This window comes from Mustelus asterias, chromosome 21, assembly GCF_964213995.1.
Source record: "Mustelus asterias chromosome 21, sMusAst1.hap1.1, whole genome shotgun sequence".
Lineage (NCBI taxonomy): Eukaryota > Metazoa > Chordata > Chondrichthyes > Carcharhiniformes > Triakidae > Mustelus > Mustelus asterias.
The window spans coordinates 57,267,864-57,288,021 of record NC_135821.1 but is presented as its reverse complement, the minus strand read 5'-3'; the positions used below and the strand labels follow the sequence as shown (position 1 = coordinate 57,288,021).

The window sequence follows — 20,158 nt, the reverse complement described above, 5'->3', positions numbered from 1 at the left end:
AGTGATCTCCCTAGGGACTGATCTCCCTGTAAGAGTGACCGCACAAAGGATAGATCTCTCTGATAGTGAGCGTCCTAAGGACAGATCTCTGTGTAATAGTGATCTCACGATGGAGAGATCTCTCTGATAGGAATATCACCAAGGACAGATCTCTCTGTAATATTAATCTTCTAAAATGCAGAATCTTCCAAATTACAGGGAGATCTATCCTTCGTAAGATCAGTCCTCCGTAATAGTGCTCTTTGTAAGGACAGATCTCTCTATAGCAATGATCACACCAAGGACAGATCTCTCTGTGATAGTAATCTCCTGATGGACAGATTTTTCTGATAGTGATCTCACTAATGACAGCTCTCTCTGTAATAGTGATCTTCTCAAGGACAGATCTCTCTGATATTGATCCCACTAATGACAGATCTCTGTGTAATAGTGATCTCCCTAATGTCAGATCTCTCTGCTAGTGATCCCACGAAGGACAGATCTCCCTGTAATAATGATCCCACTTAAGGACAGATTTACCTATAATAATGATCCCCTAAGGAGAAATCTACCCATAATGGTAATCTCCCTAAGTCATGATGTGGGGATGCCAGCGTTGGACTGGGGTAAACACTGTAAGGAGTCTAACAACACCAGGTTAAAGTCCAACAGGTTTATTTGGTAGCAAACGCCACTAGCTTTCGGAGCGCTGCTCCTTCGTCAGGTGAGTGGGAGATCTGCTCATAAACAGCAAACAGGGCATATAAAGACACAAACTCAATTTACAGAATAATGAATAATGATTGGAATGCGAGTCTTTACAGCTAATCAAGTCTTAAAGGTACAGACAATGTGAGTGGAGAGAGCATTAGCACAGGTTAAAGAGATGTGTATTGTCTCCAGACAGGACAGCCAGTGAGACTTTGCAAGTCCAGGCAAGTTGTGGGAGTTACAGATAGTGTGATATGAACCCAAGATCCCGGTTGAGGCCGTCCTCTGATCATAGATCTCCCTGTAATAGTAATAATTTGTCCGCAGCAAACTACCCAGCCTTCAGGAGAACAGTGACCATGACACCACACAACCCTGCCACAGCAACCGCTGCAAGACGTACCAGATCATCGACACGGATGCCATCATCTCACGTGAGAACACCATCCACCAGGTACACGGTACATACTCTTGCAACTCGGCCAACATTGTCTACCTGATACGCTGCAGGAAAGGATGTCCTGAGGCATGGTACATTGGGGAAACTATGCAGACGCTACGACAACGGATGAATGAACACTGCTCGACAATCACCAGGCAAGACTGTTCTCTTCCTGTTGGGGAGCACTTCAGCGGTCATGGGCATTCGGCCACTGATATTCGGGTAAGCGTTCTCCAAGGCGGCCTTCACAACACACGACTGCGTAGAGTCGCTGAGCAGAGACTGATAGCCAGGTTCCAACACATGAGGACGGCCTCAACCGGGATTTTGGGTTCATGTCACACTATCTGTAACTCCCACAACTTGCCTGGATTTGCAAGGTCTCACTGGCTGTCCTGTCTGGAGACAATACACATCTCTTTAACCTGTGCTAATGCTCTCTCCACTCACATTGTCTGTACCTTTAAGACTTGATTAGCTGTAAAGACTCGCATTCCAATCATTATTCATTATTCTGTAAATGCCCTGTTTGCTGTTTATGAGCAGATCTCCCACTCACCTGACGAAGGAGCAGCGCTCCGAAAGCTAGTGGCGTTTGCTACCAAATAAACCTGTTGGACTTTAACCTGGTGTTGTTAGACTCCTTACTGTGAATCTTCCTAAGGTCAGATCTCTCTGATAATGATCCCACTAAGGCAATATCTTTCTGTAATAGTGATCTCATAAAGACAGATCTCTGTATATAGTGATCCCACTAAGGACAGATCATTCTGTAATGGTGATCTTGCCAAGGACAAATCTCTCTATAGTGATCTCCCTAAGAACAGATCTCTGTAAAATAGTGATCTCCCTAAGAATGGGTCACTCATTCTCTTGCATGTTTTCCCTCAGTACCTCATAAGAGGCTTCCATTTTCAGTCTTCATTTTCACCTTATTGTAAAGCATTCAAAGGCTTGATCCTGTATGTAAGCAATGAAGTAGAATTGTATCTGTTCAAACTGATCAGTTTTTGAGATTTCTAACCAACCAAAACTAAATAGCAGTATAAATGGCAGTCGTTGATGGGAGGTAGGGGTGCCGGGGTGGTGTTAGAATGGGGAATGTGTTGAGTTCAAAAGTTAAAGGTCATGGAGGTTGGGCATCTAGGGGTGGGCACATACCAGAAATCTGTTTTTGTGTCCCAGAGAACTCCCACCAAATGCTTACCAGTTCCTATTATTTCTCTCATAGGACCCAAATTTCCATATTTAAAGAAACCTATCACTTAAATTGGGTGGGCACTTTGGACATCCAGTGGTATGCACCTTTTAAAATGGAACTGTATGTCTTAATATGTTAAAGTAAAACCAAAAAATGCTGAAATAACTCAGCAGAGCTGGCAGCCCGTGTGGTGAGAGGAATAGTTAATGTTTCGAGTCCAATGTGATTATTCAATCACATTAGAGACATCTTAGACTTTAAACATAACTCGGTTTCTCTCTCTCTACAGATGCTGCCAGATTTGCTGAGGTTATCTCCAGCATTTTCCGAGTTTATTTCAGATTTTCAGCATCCGTAGTATTTGATTTTTAATTGATTTGTAGTAATGTGCCAATTGGTAATTAAGGCTAATGACCCCACTTTGAGACCATTTTTACCACTCATTGACCCACTGTGTCCCGAGCACCCTAGTTGATTCTCTGCCCTACAGTGTTACTCATTTCTGTACATAAACAACAAGGATGTGGAAATGAATCTGATTTTTTGGGGTTTGATACAATGTTAAAGAGTGGCTTGTTAGATTATTATTAGTGACATAATCCTGCAGTTGGGATTTCAGTCTCTGGCTCTCTCTCCTTTCACAATGGGCCAGTGATGAAAGTGATGGGTTCCCTCTATTTTTGACTCATTTTCAAGGGTAACACTTGGTGATAGATTTCCTGGGCATTCTGCACCAGGTAGAAAACTTCTCAAAGGGTCAGCTTAATGTGCTCAGAATGCGGCCTCTTTTAGTTTAACCAGGGACCTCAGAATCCCACTCACTGGTAAAAGTTTAGGCGGTGCCTTGAATTGGATCTCTCCTCCCAAACTCCAGCACTTGGATTTTTGCAACACATTTTGAAGGTGATTTCCAGTAATTAGGGCTGAACAGTGCAAAATAGGATTGGGGGCGAGGAGGAATCTGCCGCATGAAGGCATGGCCACTGAAACTACCAATACTCCCCATTCTCTCCAATAGCTCAACAAGTAGGGGCAGCACAGTGGTTCGCACAGCTGCCTCACAGTGCCAGGGACCTGGGTTTGATTGTCAGCTCGGGTCACTGTCCATGCAGAGTCTGCACATTCTCTCGGTGTCTGAGTGGGTTTCCTCTGGGTGCTCCAGTTTCCTCCCACAGTCCGAAAGGCGTGCTGGTTAGGTGCATTGGCCATGCTAAATTCTCCCTCAGTGTACCCGAACAGGCGCTGGAGTGTGGTGACTAGGGGATTTTCACAGTAACTTCATTGCAATGTTAATGCAAGCCTACTTGCAACACTAATAAACAAGCTTTAAAAGTAGGAATATTGGATGGTGTTATATTGAAACAAACTGGAAGATGCAAGTTCAATTCCTGGATTGTATGCCTTGCTGATCAGTCATAATTTGGGGTGTTCAAATGCCTCAGTGATCCAAGGGCAAAATAACTGAAACCAGCAATAATACCATGGTGCACTTGAGAACAAGCCCAGTGCCATGCACAGGAAGACTGAAAATGTTGCTCCCAAACATTTGGGCAGCAGCACAGTGACACAGTGGCGGGTGGCACAGCGGTTAGCATTGCTGCTTCACAGCGCCAATGATGTGAGTTCAATTCCCGGCTGGGGTCACTGTGTGGAGTTTGCACATTCTCCCTGTGTCTGCGTGGGTTTCCTCTGGGTGCTCCGGTTTCCTCCCACAGTCCAAAGATGTGTGGGTTAGATGGATTGGCCATGCTAAATTGCCCCTTAATGTCAGGGGGACTAGCTAGGGTAAATGCATGGGGTTATGGGGATAGGGCCTGGGTGGGATTCGATGGGCCGAATGGCCTCTATAATTATAGAATCCTCTAGGATTCTATGATTAACCCTGCTGAGCGTTTACTGTTTTAGATTTTCAGCATCCGCAGTACTTTGCTTTTATTTTTCGCTGTGAATGTTGATCTTAAGGGGAGGAGGGACTTCTACTTTGGAGCAAATCCTCGCCACCCTGGTCTATGAAGGGCATGGTAAAGTTGGAAGCATCAATGCATCAGGGAGGCAGCTGGATCGCCTTGTAAGTCTGTCAGTTAGCCTGTTATTTCCTGAACCACTCGGTAGCTGGCACTCTACGCTTTCCGTAAATAAGACTTGAACGCAACAACACAGCGGAGGATCATTCGCGCCGGGGACGGGAATCTGGAGGCTTGGAGGGAGTGCCTGCCCCGGCTTTGGGTGATATATTGCTGCATTTGTCCCGAGGCTCCCTCTCTCTCCCTGCTCCCCCAGGCAGGGAGGCGTGTATTTAAGGGAAAACTTTTTTGCTCGCCAATCCGTCCTCTGGGCTCGCCGCTGTCCAAGGTGCTGAAATGCAGCCTGGCTCTTTGGGGGCGATTTGAAGGTGGAATACCATGGGGTTGGCTGCTGAGAAGTTCTATCGCAGTTTCTAGCGCAATGGGACGTGAAGATTTTCACTTCTAGTGGAGGAGAAGGAGGGGGGGCTTTCCTTTTGCTCCAAATATGCGTGGCGGGATTTGACGGAATGGGCCGTTTCCTGGTGTACCTAAGATCAACTGTGCTACTGGTTTTCTGCTATTTTAACATCTGCCTGATCACAGCGGGTAAGTCAAAGCCTGGGGTGGGGAGGTGGTCTGGCGCTACTGCTGCGCCCCCGCAGTGAGTTTGCCAAGAAGCCTTCCACTCGCTTCTCTTGCCGGAGGAATTCAGTCAATAGGACAGACAGTATTGCAATATTAAGCTTAGACCAGGCACGGGGAGTGGGGAGTGGGGGATGCGTCAACAATCGATGATAGCAAGTCGTAAAATCAAAAAGCTATCAATGCTATTTCCGAAACTCAGCCTTAATCCAAGTATTTTCTTTTGTTACTTGCATTCGCCCTAAAAGAGTTGCTCCATCCAGTGAGCCCCTGTTGTATCATATTGTAGCTCAGTCATTTAGGGTCAGATTGGCGTTTAAAGAAAAACACATCCCCGAATTTCTGTAAATATCTCACCCATACCTCTCCAGTTTGGATATGTGGATGTGTACATGTTTTCCCTTGTCGGCAAAGAAAAGCTGTTGGAACTACCTGCCCTGGGTGTCTTTTTAACCCTACAGGGATCACAGCTTCCGATGTTGCACCAAAAAAAAACTTGATTTCATACCAAGGCGGGGAGCAGAAATAAGCTTTGCTTCCTTGTGCTAATGTAGCTTTATCTGGTGACAGCGCAGCTAGGTGTAAACCGACAGAACGTTTCCTTGAAAATGTCTATCTTGAAAGCTGCGAATGATTTCCAGAATCGAACGGGTTTGCCGACTATGATGCCCATAACTTAAGTACATGTGCACCACCATCAGCTCTGCACAATTCACTGTGAATGCTTTCAGGAAGAAATACAAGAGGAAGGAGCAGGCTTTCAACATTTAAGTCGTGCCCGTAAAAATGTAATCATTTTTCGATTACAAACCAGCCCGAATTTTATGCTGTAGATGAATTGCCTCTTGTATTTTCACAGCTAAAATGTGAAGTGTGCAGCACTTGGTGCATTCTGACAACATAATGAGGAAAGCTGTGTAACAAGATTAGCCACATACTATTGCCAATTGCAGCATGTTGCATAGTTTCAGAGCAGCCGAAAGTGCAGCTTGGTGGTGATGACTGGTGGTGGAGGTTGTTGCATTACAATGAAGGATAAATCAATGGAGCAACACCTGCTTCTTATTTCCAATGTAATGCTGGAGGTTAAATAGCAAAGAGCAAGGTTAGCAATTCAAGAAGGTAAGTTAACCTGGATGGAAATGCAAGTAAGGGGCTTGGAATTGCTTTAGCTGACACAAAAATCCAGTCATTTAGTTTTATAACTCTTGAAATATAAAGCTTAAATATTCAAAATGTGTCTATTATTACAGCCACAACATTTGTATTTTTAAGTTACAAGAGGTGCAACAGCATTTATCCTTAAGTATTGATGTATCATGGTGTTCATGCACCCATTAGCTCACATCTGAGAATAATATTTAATTAATGGGTGGCACAGTGGTTAGCACTGCTGCCTCAATGCCAGGGACCTGGGTTCAATTCTAGCCCTGGGTCACTGTCTGTGTGGAGTATGCATGTTCTTTCTGTGTCTGCGTGGGTTTCCTCTGGGTGCTCCGGTTTCCTCCCACACTCCAAAGATGTGCGGGTTAGGAAGATTGGCCATGCTAAATTGCCCCTCAGTGTCAGGATAAATAGGTGGGGTTACGGGGATAGGGCCTGGGTGGGATTGTGGCTGGTGCAGACTCGATGGGCCAAATGGCCGCCTTCTGCACTGTAGAGATTCTATGATTCATCGCACCATTTTTAATTGGAAACCAAGTATCATATCACAAAATAGAATGATTACTCACTCTGGTGAATGAAAGCTCATGAATAAAAAAACTAATTGTTCTTACAAAGTCCAATTTAAAGTCAATCAAATATGAAAATACATGGGATCATGGCTTATTCAATTCAAAATATTTGATTCAATGCATATTTTACTGGGTGTGTGTGCATATATAAGATAGTTGTTTAAAATTGGTTGCAATATTTACTGCCATATTGGAAAATAATTGAATAGTTAAATGTTCTACCTCAGTGTTAAATACTTTAGACTTAACCGGTAACTGTTGCTAGTTTAAAAAGCTGATCCAGGTACTTCTCTGACTAGCAGCAATATTGGTTAGGTATGAATGCTGATTTGTTACAGATGGATATGCATTCAATTTGAAAGTACCTCAATATAAACTGATCAATGAATTACTAAAGGTATTCCTAAAATGTCAATTGTTTGATACATTACCTTTATCTATAACACTCAGACTTTCATTATTAAGGGTCTGCATTGCAGCACCAGCATATTTCCAGAATAACAAATATCATTTCAGTTTCCAGAATGCACACTTTAATTCTATAAATTTGGCCCATTCAATTTTTCTCGGTGGCATTTTAGAATAGAATTCAAAAATGTCAACAAAATAAACTTTCTTATGACACTTACAAATCCCCAAATTTGATAGTACAAAACCAGTTCCATCACAATTAATGCAGTATATTGTTTTTGTTCATTGTATGGATTACTCTGAATTTCTTAACCTAAAACAAATGTGGTGAGTTATCAGTTTTCATCAATAAACAATATAACAGCAGGCACAGAATTCAATTTGTATTGTATTTGAATTTGTAAAATTCATATGTCTAATACTAAGGGGCATGCACATAAGGTGAGAGGGGAAACGTTCAAAGGAGATGTGAGGCTCAAGTTTTTTACACAAGATTAGTTAATTGCTTGGAACGTGCTGCCAGAGGTGGTGGTGCAGGCAGATACTATAGGGGTCTTATTAGGGCTATTAGATAAGCACATGAATATGCAAGGAATAGAGGGACATGGACTAAGGGTAGACAGAAGGGATTAGTTTAATTTGATGTCCTGTTTGGCACAACATCGTGGGCCAAAGGGCCTGTTCCTGTGTTTTACTGTGCTAAATTCTATATATTTATTTCTGTTCTGGAAATAAAAATATTCTACAGATTTAACTTGGGTATTTATCGTTTCTATGAATGAGCTTTGATGCATACTTCTCTAAGAGCACATGTATTTGTAAATTATTAATCTGGGGTGATATCTCTGATGCCACATGACCTCAATACACGAGTGGTCAAGGAAGTCAACATAAGTTTACAATGCAAGTCAACACATCTGTCCAGAATCTACATTACCATGTGACAGAAAATAAATTAGGAACTTATCAAGACATTATTAGAATTCCCCAAGAAGCATCAAAGCTATTAATAAAATTTTAATATTAAATTGAGGGGTGGGGAAATATGTTTATCCTTTGTCGTCTTTTATTTCTGTTTAATAAGTGTAAAAAAAAATTCTAATACAATTTTCAAAGGGTTAAAAAATTACTCTATTTTGGCACAGTGTGCTTTACCACAGATGGAAGAGGTTACCCTGATATAGAGAAGCACAATTGGTCTTTATACCAACATGTTTTTATCGCAGAATAAATCAGTTTGAAATAGCAGTGGAAAATTGCCCCAAAAAAAGATTCTGCCAATGTTATGATCTTTATTATGCAGCATTATACCATTCAAACGATATTGTATGCATCTAATGTTGCCACTTTTAATTGAAAATGGCTTAACCATTCACAATCTATTTTAATTTAAATTCTAACACGCACCATGTTCAGATTATAATAATAGCTATATAGTTTAACTTGAAAGAGAACTAATTTAGCAGGAAAATTGTTCAAGCTCATTTGAGTAATTTTATTTCTGAATTGCATTTGTTGCCTATTGTATAGTTTGTTTAATGTGCAATTAAAATTCAGTGTTAGAGAAAGCACATCAGTATGAACCACTGTAAGATTGTGCTAGTGTATCTACCAAAGAAATAATCAACAGTGCAGAACTTTTTGAATTGTCTGTTAAAGATATAGAATATTTATTCAAAACAGCTTCACCCAGCAATAATGCTGAAACCAGCATTTAAATCCTTCCCCTGCTTCTGCCGAATAAACAAGAGTAGTTAACATGACAAATGACCCTTTAATCTATAGTGTTGAATAAATGGTAACTCCAAAGACAGTAACTAATGTGTTAACCATTGCCCTGAAGAGGATACTCTGTCAATGCATGCTTTTGTCTGTGGACTAATTATATGGAAAAGGACAGAGGGAGCAAGAGTTTAAAGGCTGAAGTAAATTAAGATTTCAGACTGATTCTGAAGTGTGGCCTGTCAACCAACCAAGGCGATTAAAATGAAATAACATAATAATACAACAAATACACAACTTCTAAAAGAAATTAAGTAAGGTCAAGAAAATCATAGGGTTTTATAAAAAGAACTATTTCAACACTAAAAGGGTGTGTGGCTGGTTCGTGCAGAGAGCATTTATGAGTCGATTTTTATGGATTTAATTTTAAATTAATGAATTCACTAAATATATAATGAGGAATCTCATTCGTTTAGCCTGATGCTTAATACAGAACTTCCAATTTGCCAACATTCTCTGCTCAGTTTATATAGGTGTGAGATTTTAAGTGAATACATTTAGCAGCTTATTTTCAAAATGTATTAAATTGGTGACATTGTTACAATTTACCCATCTCTGCTGTGATGTTTGATGCAGTCTTTACATGTTTGAAAATATTTATTCGTTATGGTACGCTGATTTGGTTAGTGTGACACATAGTTCTTTCCTCTTACTGAACATCCAAATCCATCTTGGCCAGATAGGGTGGAGGTCCCGTCTCTCTGATGATGGTTGGTGATATTGTCCATCCAGTCTTTTACGCATTACCAATGCTCAGAACAGAAAGTCTGTTTATTGAGTAACTATTTAACTAGTGTAATTGATTGTAGTGTGAGATGTCATAGATAATTTGGCAACAATGATCTTGTTAACCTCAGAACGCTGTGGATGAAATTGTAACCTCCCGCCTACACCCGATTACCTCTCACCCCCGTGTTTACCAAAAATTTATCTACCTCTGCCTTGAAAATGTTCAAAACTCTGTTTCCACTTCCTTTTGAAAAAGGGAGTTCCAAAGACTTGCAGCCATCTGAAAGAAAATATTTTCTTTACAGTTTTCCATAGTTCCAGGATCTCCCACAAGAGGAAACATACTCTCCACATCCGCCATGTCCCGACCCCTCAGAAATAACTGTTTCAGTTAAGTTGCCTCTTTCTCTTCAGCCTGTCCAATCTTTCCTGATAGGACAACTTGCCAATCCAGGTATTAGTGTAATAAACATTTGCTGAACTGCTTCTAATACATTTACATTCTTCCTTACATAAGGTGGTCAATGCTGTAGACAGTACTCCAGATCTCCATATCTGGAGTACTGTCTACAGCATTGACCACCTTATGTAAGGAAGAATGTAAATGCATTAGAAGCAGTCCTGTACAACTGAAGTATAACTCCCTACTTTTATATTCAATCCGCCTTGCAATAAACAATATTCTATTAGTTTTCCAAAGTACTTGCTTTATCTGCACACTAGCACCAGGACACCCAGATCCCACTGAATCTCTTCCCAAAAACTGCCAGCAAACTCTATGCAATTTGCTGGTTGTCTACGAGGTGGGTGGGTGGAGGTCCCTCGTTGTCAGGCACTCAATACTGACCCTGTGACAGGAAAAAGGGCTGGTGAAAGCCATGCCACTGCCTTTGCATCTGACCCTCCCAATTTCTCAAACTCCCATGATCCCCCTCCCTGTCATCTCCAACCTGCCCTCATTCACCCTTGACCCGGGGCCCTTTGTTGATCCTTGGCTTCTGGTGGGTGCATTTCCGACAGATGCCACCACTCCCAGTGGCACTGGGGAAAACAAGTTATTGTTTATGGCAAAGGGAATATAATTTTTTTTATTATCTTAGAGGAAAGATTGGACAGGCGAGACTTGTATCTGCTAGTGTTTTGAAAAGTAAGAGGTGACCTAACTGAAGCATACCAGATGCTGAGGGGTCTTGACATGGTGGATGTGGAGAGAATGTTTCCTCTTGTGGGAGAATCTGAAACCAATTGGCTGGCAGCTCTTGGTATATGGGAGCCCCGCTCCCCCTCCTCCAGGTCCTCCATCCCAAGGAAGGCACGACAGTGTCCAGTTAAAATGCCTGATGGGAACTTAAGTCCCATGGGCCTCCCTCATGGACCTGACTGAGGCTCCCCATGGGTTCTGCAATTGGTGGATGAAACCCTTGTTAGGCACTTCAAACCTCATTCTCTAAGCCAGCACGTTCAGCCTTAACTGCGCTGTGCACAAGAGTTCAGATTCACTACAATTGACATAAATCTGACCTCTGTTCTGCTTCATAGTGAACCTAAATTACAGGTGACAAATTGTAAATAATATAATCAGTTTTGTTGATTCACATTTTTGAAACAGTGCGATATTAAACTGCACATAACTTCCGTCCCAAATTAACTTGGTCAAATGAAGAGGGGATGGGAGAGTTCTGGTTAGTTTTAATTCAAAAGCAGTGAGAGAAATATCAAAGGTCCAGAGGAGAGCAACAATTTAGGTAAAAGAAATAAGCAGAGTGGGTCAGGAAGGGATGGCGAGCTTAACAAAGATAATATGACATTGGAGACTAAAGCATTAGTGAAAAAAGAAAAAAAGTTAACGTTAAGGATGCTACATTTAAATACATGAAGCATTGGCAATAAAATAGATCAACTAATAATACAGATAGAAATAAATGGGTTTTAATTAATAGCCACAATGGAGACATGGTTGCAGAGTGTCCAAGTTTGGGAACTAATATTCCAGGATTCTTTGACTTTTAGAAGATAAATGTAAAAGGAGGAAGGGTACCCACGGTGGTACCCCTCACAGTGCCAGGAACCTGGAGTTCAATTCCTGGCTTGGATCACTGTTTGTTTGTGTGGAGTTTGCTCAGTGTTTCCCATGTCTACGTGGGTTTCCTCCGGGTGATCCGGTTTCCTCCCACAGTCCAAAGATGTGTGGGTTAGGTTGATTGGCAATTCTAAATTGCCCTTGGTGTCAGGGAAATTAGCAGGGTAAATACATGGAATTATGTGGATAGGGCCTGGTAGAATTGTTGTTGGTGTAGACTCGATGAGCCAAATGGCCTCCTTTACTGCAGAGATTCTATGATTATAACTTCTCTTGTTAGCTACAGCCAGACCATTTTTCATGTAAGGTTTTTATTTCTTAAGGGAAGAGATAATCATTGTGAATTATGAATTAATTGTTTAAATGTTTACCATTGCCTGGCTACGCCACCTCTTATCTATGTACTATCATGTCCCTCATCTACCTTAGCTCGGATGTCCTTCATGATTGCAAAATTTGCTCTGTTCAGATTAGAGTTAAAACTCTAATTTGGGTTGTAACTAAGTTTCTCTTCAAACTCCATATAAAATTCTATCATTTAATAATCACTCTTCAACAGATATTCATTTACTAAAAGGTTATTAAAATTCATCATTTCTCACTGTGCAATAAATTAGGCAGTCTCCACCTGGTTCCACAGCATAACAGATCTAGAAAACGCATTCCATGAACTCATTCTCTTAAATTATTCCTCCAAATTTGCTTAGCCCAGTCTATATAAAGATTAAAGTCCCCATAATTACTTGTTACATGCGCCACTACTTTTCTGATTCTTACCCTGCCTGATACTACAACAACTGTTATGGGTTCTCTAAGCTACCATTAAAAGTGTTTTCTGCCCTTTATAGTTTCTTAGCCTCATCCAAACTGCCTCTTGAGTTTCTGAGCTAAGATGCCTTTATTCCATCCTTTTGTTAAGGTTAAGCTTAAAGTTTATTTATTAGGGTCACGAGTAGGCTTACATTAACACTGTAATGAAGTTATTGTGAAAATCCCCTATTCACTACACTCCGGTGCCTGTTCGGGTACACTGAGGGAGAATTTAGCATGGCCAATGCACCTAACCAGCACGTCTTTCGGACTGTGGGAGGAAACGGGAGCACCTGGCGGAAACCTCGAACCTCATCTGCGGCTGGGATTCTCCAGTGCCGCTGCAGTGAAGGGAGGTTTGGGGTTGAGCACCAAATTTTCTACTCTTGCTGGCAGCGGGGTGAAAAAGAACAAGATTGCAGAATCCTGCTCAGTATTACGTTAAAAGAAGCGGCCTAGCTTGTTGCCAAGGTGAGTAGCAAGCCTGAGGATTGAGAGGATTTTAAAATTCAGAAAAATATAACCAAGAGATTGGCACAGAAAGAGAAAATAAAATGTGAGTAAAGCAGTAGGAGACATGAAACAGATTGTAAGAGAAAGCAAGAGATTAGCATTAGAGACAGGAGAAAAGATAGAGGAGAATGAGGCCATGAAATTTATATTTTGTATTTATCTTCACAAAACATCAACATTACAGTTAAAATGGGCAAATAATGGGTCTATTGAGATCGAGAAACTTTGAGAAATTAGTATTAGCAAAGAAATGGTACTCGGGAAATTAATAGAATTAAAAGCTGACAAATCCCCTGGACCTGCTGGCCTATATCCTAGTGTTTTAAAATAGATAGCTGCAGAGATGGTAAAGCATTGATTTTGACCTGGGTAGGTGGCATGCATGGGGCATGGGAAAGTGAAGGGTGAGGGCTGGAGCACTTTTGAGTCCTATGGCACTGAGGTGAACCTTTTTAAACAGCCCACCTCTGCAGCCAGCAGCTTCTGTGACTACCTCAACCTATTTTCCACAATCTGCTGGCCCAAATCCAGCTCTCACCCACCACCCTGGCAGTGAAGGGCATTTTCTCCCAATGGGGGAGTGAGCCAAGTCAGTAATTTTCCAGAATCCATCTACCCGCCTCAAGGGTGAAAATTTAGACCAATATGGGGAAAAATGTTAAAGTTTTCCAGTTTGATAGGATCAAAATTGAAAACCATAAGATATAGGAGCAGAATTAGGCCATTCAGTCCAATGATTCTGCTCCGCCATTCAAACATGGCTGACAAGTTTCTCAACCCCATTTTCCTGCCTTTTCCTTGTAACCTTTGATCCCGTAACCTATCTATTTATGTCTTAAATATATGTAATGAACTGGCCTCCATGGCCTTCTGTGGCAACAAATTCCACAGATTCACCACCCTCTGGCTGAAGAAAATCCTCCTCATCTTTCGCCCCTTTACTCTGAGGCTATGCCCACGGATCCTAGACTCTCCCACGTCCATTCTATGCAGGCCTTTCAGTATTCTGTAAGCAGAACATTTTCAACTGGTGAGAGACTGGAAAATGTTGGTATTCGGGGGAGGTGATGGCCTAGTGGTATTATCACTAGTCTAATAATACAGAAACTCAGCTAATGTTTTGGGGACCCGCGTTTCGAATCCCGTCATGGCAGATGGTGGAATTGGAATTGGAATTCAATAAAAATAATCTGGAATTATTGTCGACTGTCAGAAAAATTCATCTGGTTCACCAATGTCCTTTAGGGAAGGAAATCTGCTGTCCTTATGTGGTCTGGCCTACATGTGACTCCAGAGCCACAGCAATGTGGTTGATTCTCAACTGTCCTCCAAAATGGCCTAGCAAGCTACTCCATTCAAGGACAACTAGGAATGGGCAATAAATGCTGGTCAGCCAGTGAAGCCTATGTCCCTAAATGAACTATTTTTAAAAATCCTTGTACATGACACATAGAAAGTTAATATGCAGGTACAGCAAACAATTAGATGAGCAAATGGTATGTAAACCTTTAACGTCAAAGAGCCTGATTTTAACTCTTTGTGTGATGAATGTTGAGTAGGTCAATATCTCCCTCCAGGAGTAAAGAAAACTTAATTATATAGAGTTTTGTTGAGAGCACACCTAGAATACTGTGTACTGCTTTGATCTCCTTGCTGAAGAAAGGATATACTTAGAGGAAGGGCAACAGAAGTTTACTAAACTGATTCATGGGATGTAAGGATTATCCTATGAGAAGAGATTGAGTAGATTTAGGCCTATATTCCTTTCTGAGTTTAGAAGAATGAGAGGTGGTCTGATTGAAATCAGTTGGTTAGGCTGCATTTGGAGTATTGTGTGCAGTTCAAGTCACCACACTACCAGAAGGATGTGGAAGCTTTGGAGAGAGTGCAAAGAAGGTTCACCAGGATGTTGCCTAATCTCGAGGGCATTGACTATGAGAAGAGACTGAATAAACTAGGATTGTCTTCACTGGAAAGACAGAGGCTGAGGGGAGACCTGATAGAGGTCTACAAAATTATGAGAGGCATAGATAGAGTGGATAGTCTGAGGCTTTTTTCCAGAGTGGAAGTATCAATTACAAGGAGGCACAGGTTCAAGATGAGGGGGGGAAGTTTAAGGGAGATGTGCGGGAGAGGTTTTTCATGCAGAGAGTGGTGGGTGCCTGGAATGCGCTGCCAAAGGAGGTGGTGGAACCAGGCACATTAACAACATTTAAGAGGCATCTGGATGGGTATATAAATAGGGAGAGAATAGAGGGATACAGTCCAAGTAAGGGCAGAAAAACTTTTTTAGTTTAGTTAGGGCATCATGATTGGCATGTGTTTGGAGGGCTGAATAGCCTGTTCCTGTGCTGTACTTTTCTTTGTTCTTTGTTTTGTTTTGAAATTCTTAACGAACTTGACAGAGTAAATGCTGGGAGGATGTTTCCCCCTCTCAGGAATTGGAAATTAGAAGAAGCACTTGTCTCATGGACTCCCTACAGTGCAGAAGGAGGCCATTCGGCCCATCGAGTCTGCACCAACTCTCTGACAGAGTATCTTACCCAAGGACGCCAACCCACCCTATCCCATGGCTAATCCATCTCACCTGACTTGGCTATCTAGAACTGAGATGGAGAGAAATCTTTTCACTCAAAGGGTTGTGAATCATCAAAACTCTACTGCAGAGAGCAGTGGATATTCAGTCATTCATTATATTCAGGACAGATATTGATAGATTTTTGGATATAGGATATGGGGATTTTGCAGGATTGTAGAGTTGAGGTTGAAGGTCATCCATGATCTCAGCGAATGGCAGAACAGGCTCAAAAGGCCAATTGGTCCATCCAGTTCCTATTTCTTATGTCTTTATGTTCTTATATAGGATCTCTTTTTTTTAAAACTTTGCAACATTTTTAAACCACAGCTTGCATTTATAAAAACAACAGTTTGCATTTGTATAGTACCTTAAACATAATAAAACATCCCACAGCACCTCACAAGAATATTATCAAACACAATTTGGTATAGAGCCATTTAAGGAGATATCAGGGCAGCTGATCAAAAGTGTGGCCAATGATGTAGGTTTTAAGGATCGTCTTAAAGCAGGAAATCGAGGTAGAAGCCAAAATTGAAGGAGCACAGAGAGGTGAAGGCTGCATTAGGTTACAGAGATGTGGAGGGGGTGAGACCCTGGGGAGATTTGAGAACAAGGAAAGAATTTTAAAATTGAGCCATATGCCGGATTGGGAGCCAAGGAGCAAATGTAGGACCCCGAGAACAGAGATGATGGGCCCTTAACGCCATCTGTCTGAGATGGATTTGAATGTTCTCAGAAAGAAAGGTGCTTTACACCACCAACCAAATTATTGTATTATACAGAGTAAAATACTTTCCGCACACAAAAGGATTGATCAAACTTCACAGCAAAGATGAGCAAATGATTCAAAATTTTCTGCAGAATTTTGGATGGGCTCAAATTTATGGAGGTTGCAAGGTAGGAGACTGACAACTGAGAGTGTTGGCAGTCTAGATATGGGCCAGAGTTTCATCAGGACACGATGAGCTGAGGCAGGAGTGGAGTCGGGAGGTGGAAGTAGGTGGTCTTGGCGAAGGAAAGGGAAATTGTGGTCAGCAGCTCAGCTCAGTATTAGACATAATCAAAGACGACGTTATAAATTGGAGACAAGATTGTAAGTGAATGCTCCAACTTTCATTTCACTCAGAGACAGTTACCTCAGCTAAATAATTAATCAAGTAAGCTTTGATTTCTAAGAGCTAATCTGGGACACCTTATGACAGAATTCTTGGATGTCCTGACATAATTTACAGAAGGTTTTGTCTTGACCCTGACAAGGTAAACACAGTATCCTGTCCCCCTCATTTGCGGTCGACACCAATATTTAATATTGATCACTTGAGCAGCTAAAAGGGAGAGACAGCCATCATCCTTAATGGTTGACCAGGGCTTTATCCCTGCTTGTAAATACCTACCTGTTGTGACACATGTTGCATGAGCAATCCTCACCCAAATGTGCAGGTTACTGCAGGTAGAACTTTCTGCACAGACACATGCTTCAAGAAAACAAAACTTACCAAAAGAAATGTTCTATTTTCAGAGTCAAAAATGGTTTTAAAAAACAGCTTAAAAGTAAAAGTTATTTTACCGTCTCTAAACTCTGATATTTCACCAAGAACAAAGTGTATTCATATAGAAAAATATCATTTGGAATTAATGTAAGGAATGCTTCTTGTTAGAAGCATACAAGCAAATAAAGTCAACAAGAATAATCCTAAGTATAATAGGACCAAGTTATGCAGCAATATTAAAGATGTTCATACTCTACAGTATATAATGAAGATAGTTAAGGGAATGTAAAAAGTCAAGCTTTATAAAATATTTAATGATGGAACTAATTATTACAAAGTACTATGGTTAGAAGGGCTAGGACACATGAATTTAAATTAGAGAAAAGCAGCACCGTGGCATAGTGGTTCGCATTGCTGCCTCACTTCGCCAGGGGCCCGGGTTCAATTCCAATCTTGGGTGACTGCGTGTACGTTCTCTCTGTGTCTGTGTGGGTTTTCCTCTGGGTGCTCCAGTTTCCTCCCACAGTCCAAAGATGTGCAGGTTAGGTGGATTGGCCATGCTAAACTGTCCCTTAATGTCTCAAGATGTCCACAGTCTGAAGGACGTGCTGGTTAGGTGCATTGGCCATGCTAAATTCAGTGTAAACTCAGTGTACTTGGACAGGCGTGGGAGTGTGGCGACTAGGGGATTTTCACAGTAACTTCATTGTAATGTAAGCCTACTTGTGACTAACAGATAAATTTAAACATAGGTTACGGGGAGTGGCAGGGTAAATACATGGGGATACGGGGATAGGGTCTGGGTGGGATGCTCTGTTGGAGAGTTGGTGCAGACTCGATGGGTGGAATTTTCCCATCCCATCCGCCACAGACATCTTAGCGGGCTGGACAGGACATGCAAAGGTCCGTTGACCTCGGGCGGGATTTTCTGGTCTTGGCGTGAGTGCGGCTGGAAAATCCCACCTGATGGATCGAATGGCCTCCTCCTTCACTGTAGGGATTCTATGAGTGCGATCTTATCTGCCGTTCATGCCACGCTCCCGCTGCAGCGAGGTCAGCGAATTTGGAGGCCAGCCAAATCTCCGTTCACTGCAGCGGGATGGGAAAATCCTGCTGGCATAAATGGTGATAATATTCCGGCCGATGATTCTAAATTGAAAACATATATTGGAAAGATATTCTTAGTCATAAGGTGCTAAATGCTAAGAATTTTATGGGCAAAAAAGAGAAACAAGGCTACATTTAAAATGCAGATAAATGTAAGGCCAGGAAATTCTAGGGAATAAAGCTTTAATCGGATAGGTGACCTTTTCTTGTCCTTGGCTGCATTTTTCTTTTTTTATTCATTATGGAATTTCAGCCATTGGGAATTTTAGCGTTGAGGTAATGATTTTCTGATGGTCTTGTAAAGGCCATCTTACAGTTAATCATCATTATGCATTTAGGATTCTAGTCTGAATTCTCACATCTGACAGTTCAACTTTAAATCAATGGTGCGCTTTTAAACAATACTTTTTCACCAAAACAATACACATTCGGCTGAACCCAAATCCAAGCACGTAGTTCGGATGAGGTGTTAACCTCTGTCACTAGCGGGAATAAAACAGGAACTATAGATAACTTTTCCTGACACACTCCTCCCAGGTAATGCACAAAACTGCAGTAGCACCAATCTTACATCACTATGAATTTCAAGACTACAATTTTCTTTTGCCTAAATTTGACACTTTTTACACAATGAATAAACATGTGAAGGGTGCTCCTCACCAACAGTTGTCAAACTTAGCCAGCTTAAGCACATTTTTGAGGAGGAAAAATTGTTTTCATGCCATGAAGATTAAATAAAATTGAGCAATCTGAGTGGGGGAGTTCTCCCCAATATTTATCCTTCAGTCAAAATCAGGGAAACAAATGACTGTTAATGTTGCAATCCCGCCACAGTGAAGTGCAGGCTCTACTTGTAAGTGATTGGGGAAAGATTAGGGCATTAGTATATACAAGAATCGGTTTCCACATCGAATCATAGAATCCCTACAGTGCAGAAAGAGGCCATTTGGCCCATCGAGTCTGCACCAAATCTCCAAAGAGTATCTTAACTAGGCCCACCCTCCACCCAGGCCCTATCCCCGTAACCCTGCGCATTTATCATGGTTAATCCATCTAACCTACACGTCTTGGGATACCAATGGGCAATTTAGCATGGCCAATCCACCTAACCTACACATCTTAGGAGTGTGCGAAGAAACTTGAGGACCCTGAGGGAACACACGCAGACATGGGGAGAATAAGAAAAATCTACATAGTCACCCAAGGCCGCAAATGAACCTGGTCCCTGGCGCTGTGAGGCAGCAGTGCTAACCACTGTGCTGCCTATGTGTGTGAAGGGGAAGGAAAAGATTTGATTTTGATTTGATTTATTATTGTCACATTTATTAACATAGTGAAAAGTATTGTATCTTGCGCGCTATACAGACAAAGCATACTGTTCATAGAGAAGGAAACGAGAGAGTGCAGAATGTAATGTTACAGTCATAGCTAAGGTGTAGAGAAAGATCAACTTAATGCAAGGTAAGTCCATTCAAAAGTCTGACAGCAGCAGGGAAGAAGCTGTTCTTGAGTCGGTTGGTACATGACCTCAGACTTTTGTATCTTTTTCCCGACGGAAAAAGGTGGAAGAGAGTATGTCCAGGGTGCATGGGGTCCTTAATTATGCTGGTTGCTTTTCTGTGGCAGCAGGAAGTGTAGACAGAGTCAATGGATGGGAGGCTGGTTTGCGTGATAGATTGGGCTACATTCACAACCTTTTGTAGTTCCTTGTGGTCTTGGGCAGAGCAGGAGCCATGCCAAGCTGTGATACAACCAGAAAGAATGCTTTCTATGGTGCCTCTGTAAAAGTTGGAGTGTGTCCGTACCTATGTTTTCTGGGTTTCATGAATAAACCTAAGTTTAGGAAAGACTGGCTTAAGATTCTTCAGTGAATGAGCAGCGGATTATAATAATTACATGGTCATTATCACATTGCTGATTGTGGGAACTTGCTGTGTCCAA

General features: G+C 41.6%; 1 protein-coding gene across 1 annotated transcript in view; it reads left to right on the top strand.

Annotated features, from left to right (window-relative positions):
- Window positions 1-4,866: 4,866 nt before the first annotated feature.
- The window catches only part of fndc5a (fibronectin type III domain containing 5a), an 86,618-nt gene continuing 71,326 nt past the window's right edge, over window positions 4,867-20,158 (top strand). Inside the window, exon 1 of the mRNA XM_078237110.1 lies at window positions 4,867-4,945. Coding sequence (XP_078093236.1) covers window positions 4,867-4,945 — 79 coding nt within the window. The remainder of the gene's footprint in view (window positions 4,946-20,158) is intronic.